The 2885-nt window shown below is 29.3% G+C and overlaps 1 protein-coding gene across 1 annotated transcript in view; it reads left to right on the top strand.

The window, feature by feature from the left end:
* LOC107629647 (polygalacturonase QRT2) overlaps nt 1274-2885 on the top strand; it is a 3696-nt gene continuing 2084 nt past the window's right edge. The window contains exons 1-6 of the mRNA XM_016332484.2: nt 1274-1671; nt 1780-1905; nt 2018-2185; nt 2282-2302; nt 2390-2597; nt 2844-2885. The exon at nt 2844-2885 is cut by the window's right edge and continues 1 nt beyond it. Coding sequence (XP_016187970.1) covers nt 1399-1671; nt 1780-1905; nt 2018-2185; nt 2282-2302; nt 2390-2597; nt 2844-2885 — 838 coding nt within the window. The 5' untranslated portion in view covers nt 1274-1398. The remainder of the gene's footprint in view (nt 1672-1779; nt 1906-2017; nt 2186-2281; nt 2303-2389; nt 2598-2843) is intronic.

Raw genomic sequence — 2885 nt, 5'->3', positions numbered from 1 at the left:
CATTAGGTAATAATTTCATGTAACTCACAACTGATTTGGAAGCAACCAATAAAGGCCCATACCCATATATATTCGTAGTATATCACGGCAAGTTTTGCGGTCACACTTGTTTATAACTTCTTGCTTTCTTTTTCACCCTTTCAGCACATGCAAATTAAATATCAAAATGTTGTATGTGTAGTTTAATTTATGTGTAAAATATATTTTGTATTTAATTAAGTTGGATTAGTTTAGTGATTAGTTTATTAGTTCATTCAAGTAAATATTAGAAGTTTGAATTCTGCCTTGTACATGTAGGAATTCATTGGCTAACAACAAACCTTTAAATAAAGTTCCGATCAGAGACAAATTAGTCTTTAGTCTCTTCGGATTGAGAGATGCAATAGAAAATAAAAAGATAAAATAAAATATATTTTGTATCTTAATAAATATTTTATATTAATGATTAATTTTAGTGAATATCTAATAAGATTAATTAAGGATACTACTATGCTAATTCAATTCATATGACTTTGATTAACTAGTTAGGCTTTGTGAATTTAGACGAAGACGATTAATTATTTTAATCATACAAATCAATTAAAGGAAAAAAGTGACAAAAAGAGAGGGAATTATTCTATTTATAAGAAGTCAAATCCCTTAGAAAAAAACGGATTAGGAGGTGGTTGTTCGTTATTTCTAAGGGAAAGTAGTTTTCAACCTATTCTGAGTGGACAACTAACTACCAATTTCATACACAATTTTCAAAATTGAGGAAATCAACGTTGAAGAAGTGAATGTCTGCATGTGCTGAGTGCTGACCTAATTATATTATGCATCATGGGAAATTTTGTTGCAAATGATTATTGACTAGTGATTACAATTTTCTTTTTTCTCTTCAAATTTGATTTCAACTAGACAGAATATTAATTAATGCTGTGGTACCTAAATAAGCAATGCTTTTATTGGTTTTAAGTTGTAACACATGATTGATTATTTTTTATGAGGTAAGGTACCAGAAAATAACTAACCTAATACTTTAAATTTGGTATTTTCTTCATCACTTTGATTTAGAACAATAAATAACTATTAGAAAAAAAAAAAAAAAAAACAACAACAAAGATATACCTACCATCCCACTAAATGGATTTCGTCTAAGTTTCTATTATCAACCCTCTCCATACCTCAATAGATCAGACTTATTGAAATAACATTCTCTAAATAATGCAATTTTTCCTAACTCACAATCCACTCCAATGAAAAATCATATCTCTAATGTTTCTATAAATACCAAAAGCACTACCTCCTCATTTGTCATCACCTCCCAATAAATCTCTCTATCATAATAACTTTGTAAATTATCTCCTTCTTCACTTTATTTTATGTTCTTTCATATAAAGTGAAGAAGCAAAATTAAAAATGTCTTTATTACTAAGGCTATTTATCTCACTTTACATTACCCTTGCTTCATTAGGCTTATGTTTTAGCTATTATATAGAGGAACCATTTCATCACACAAATGTTGAACCATACATTGTTCATCATGATGGGAGATTTATCAAGAGAAAACATGAACACTTTGGCCTAATGATGAGAGCTAATAGAGCTAAAAACCTTCATTTTTCAAGGTCAAGTGGAACAATTAGTGTTAATGACTTTGGAGCCAGAGCTGATGGAAGTGACGACAGTCGGGTACATATTAAATATGTTTTAAGAACATAAAAGTATTCGACAGAATTCGTAACATTTAATTTTTTTATTTATTTTTTATTTTTTATTTTTTGATTTTTTTACTTGTAGGCATTTGAAAAGGCTTGGAATGAAGCATGTTCTAGTGGGGTCACCCTTGTGGTGCCTGAAAGAAGGACCTACACTCTTAAGCCAATAAGATTTTCAGGTCCATGCAGACCCAACACTGCATTCATGGTGAGATATTTTCATACATATTCATATTCATACAATTAATGCTGTTATTATTACTTAGAATTTTGTTAATTCAAGTAACTGAAATTCTTATCTTTTTTTTCCTTTTACTTAGATATATGGAACAATTAAGGCATGGCCAGAGATGTCAGCATATGAAGATGATAGAAAACATTGGATTGTGTTTGATAGTGTCAACAACTTCAGAGTTGATGGTGGTGGCACTTTCAATGGCAATGGCAAAAAATGGTGGCAGAATTCATGCAAAACTAATGATAACCTTGTATAAATTCCAACTTAATTTTTTTCTCTTCCAATTTTCATTATTTTTAACTGTAAATTTGAATACTGACCTTAATGTTTTTTAATTTATTGGCAGCCATGCAAAGATGCACCAACTGTAAGTTACATAACTTTACCTATAGGAACTTAGGTGCTGAATTTTTAGTTTAATATTAATGGGAAATTTGAATTTATTATATTATAGGCTGTGACATTTTACCAATGCAAGAATTTGAGAGTGGCAAATGTGAGATTGAAAGATGCACAACAAATGCATGTGGCATTTGAGAGTTGCTTCAATGTTATAGTTTCCAATGTTCTTGTTAGAGCACCAGGATATAGTCCCAACACTGATGGAATTCATGTTGCTGAAACACAAAACATTGTTATAAGCGACAGTGACATTGGAACAGGTACAACATATATAAACAAAATTTAATCAAGCCATAAAAAACAATGGTTTGTAAATTTATTTAGTTTTGTTAATGAGATTCTTATGATAATTGTTCTCTGCAGAAGCTGTTGCACAAAATTTACATTTAGTTGTACAAAAAATAATGTTGCTCCAAATAAATTTTGTTGAAGATATAAAAAGTCAAATTAATAATGGGATTTATAAATAATTTCTAATTTTTTTTTCTCTTTTTTTTTTTTTGAAGGTGATGATTGTATTTCAATAGTAAGTGGATCTCAAAATGTTA

Source organism: Arachis ipaensis, chromosome B03 (assembly GCF_000816755.2).
Source record: "Arachis ipaensis cultivar K30076 chromosome B03, Araip1.1, whole genome shotgun sequence".
Taxonomy (NCBI): domain Eukaryota; kingdom Viridiplantae; phylum Streptophyta; class Magnoliopsida; order Fabales; family Fabaceae; genus Arachis; species Arachis ipaensis.
The sequence above is the reverse complement of the archived record's forward strand: the minus strand, read 5'-3'. Positions and strand labels throughout refer to the sequence as shown.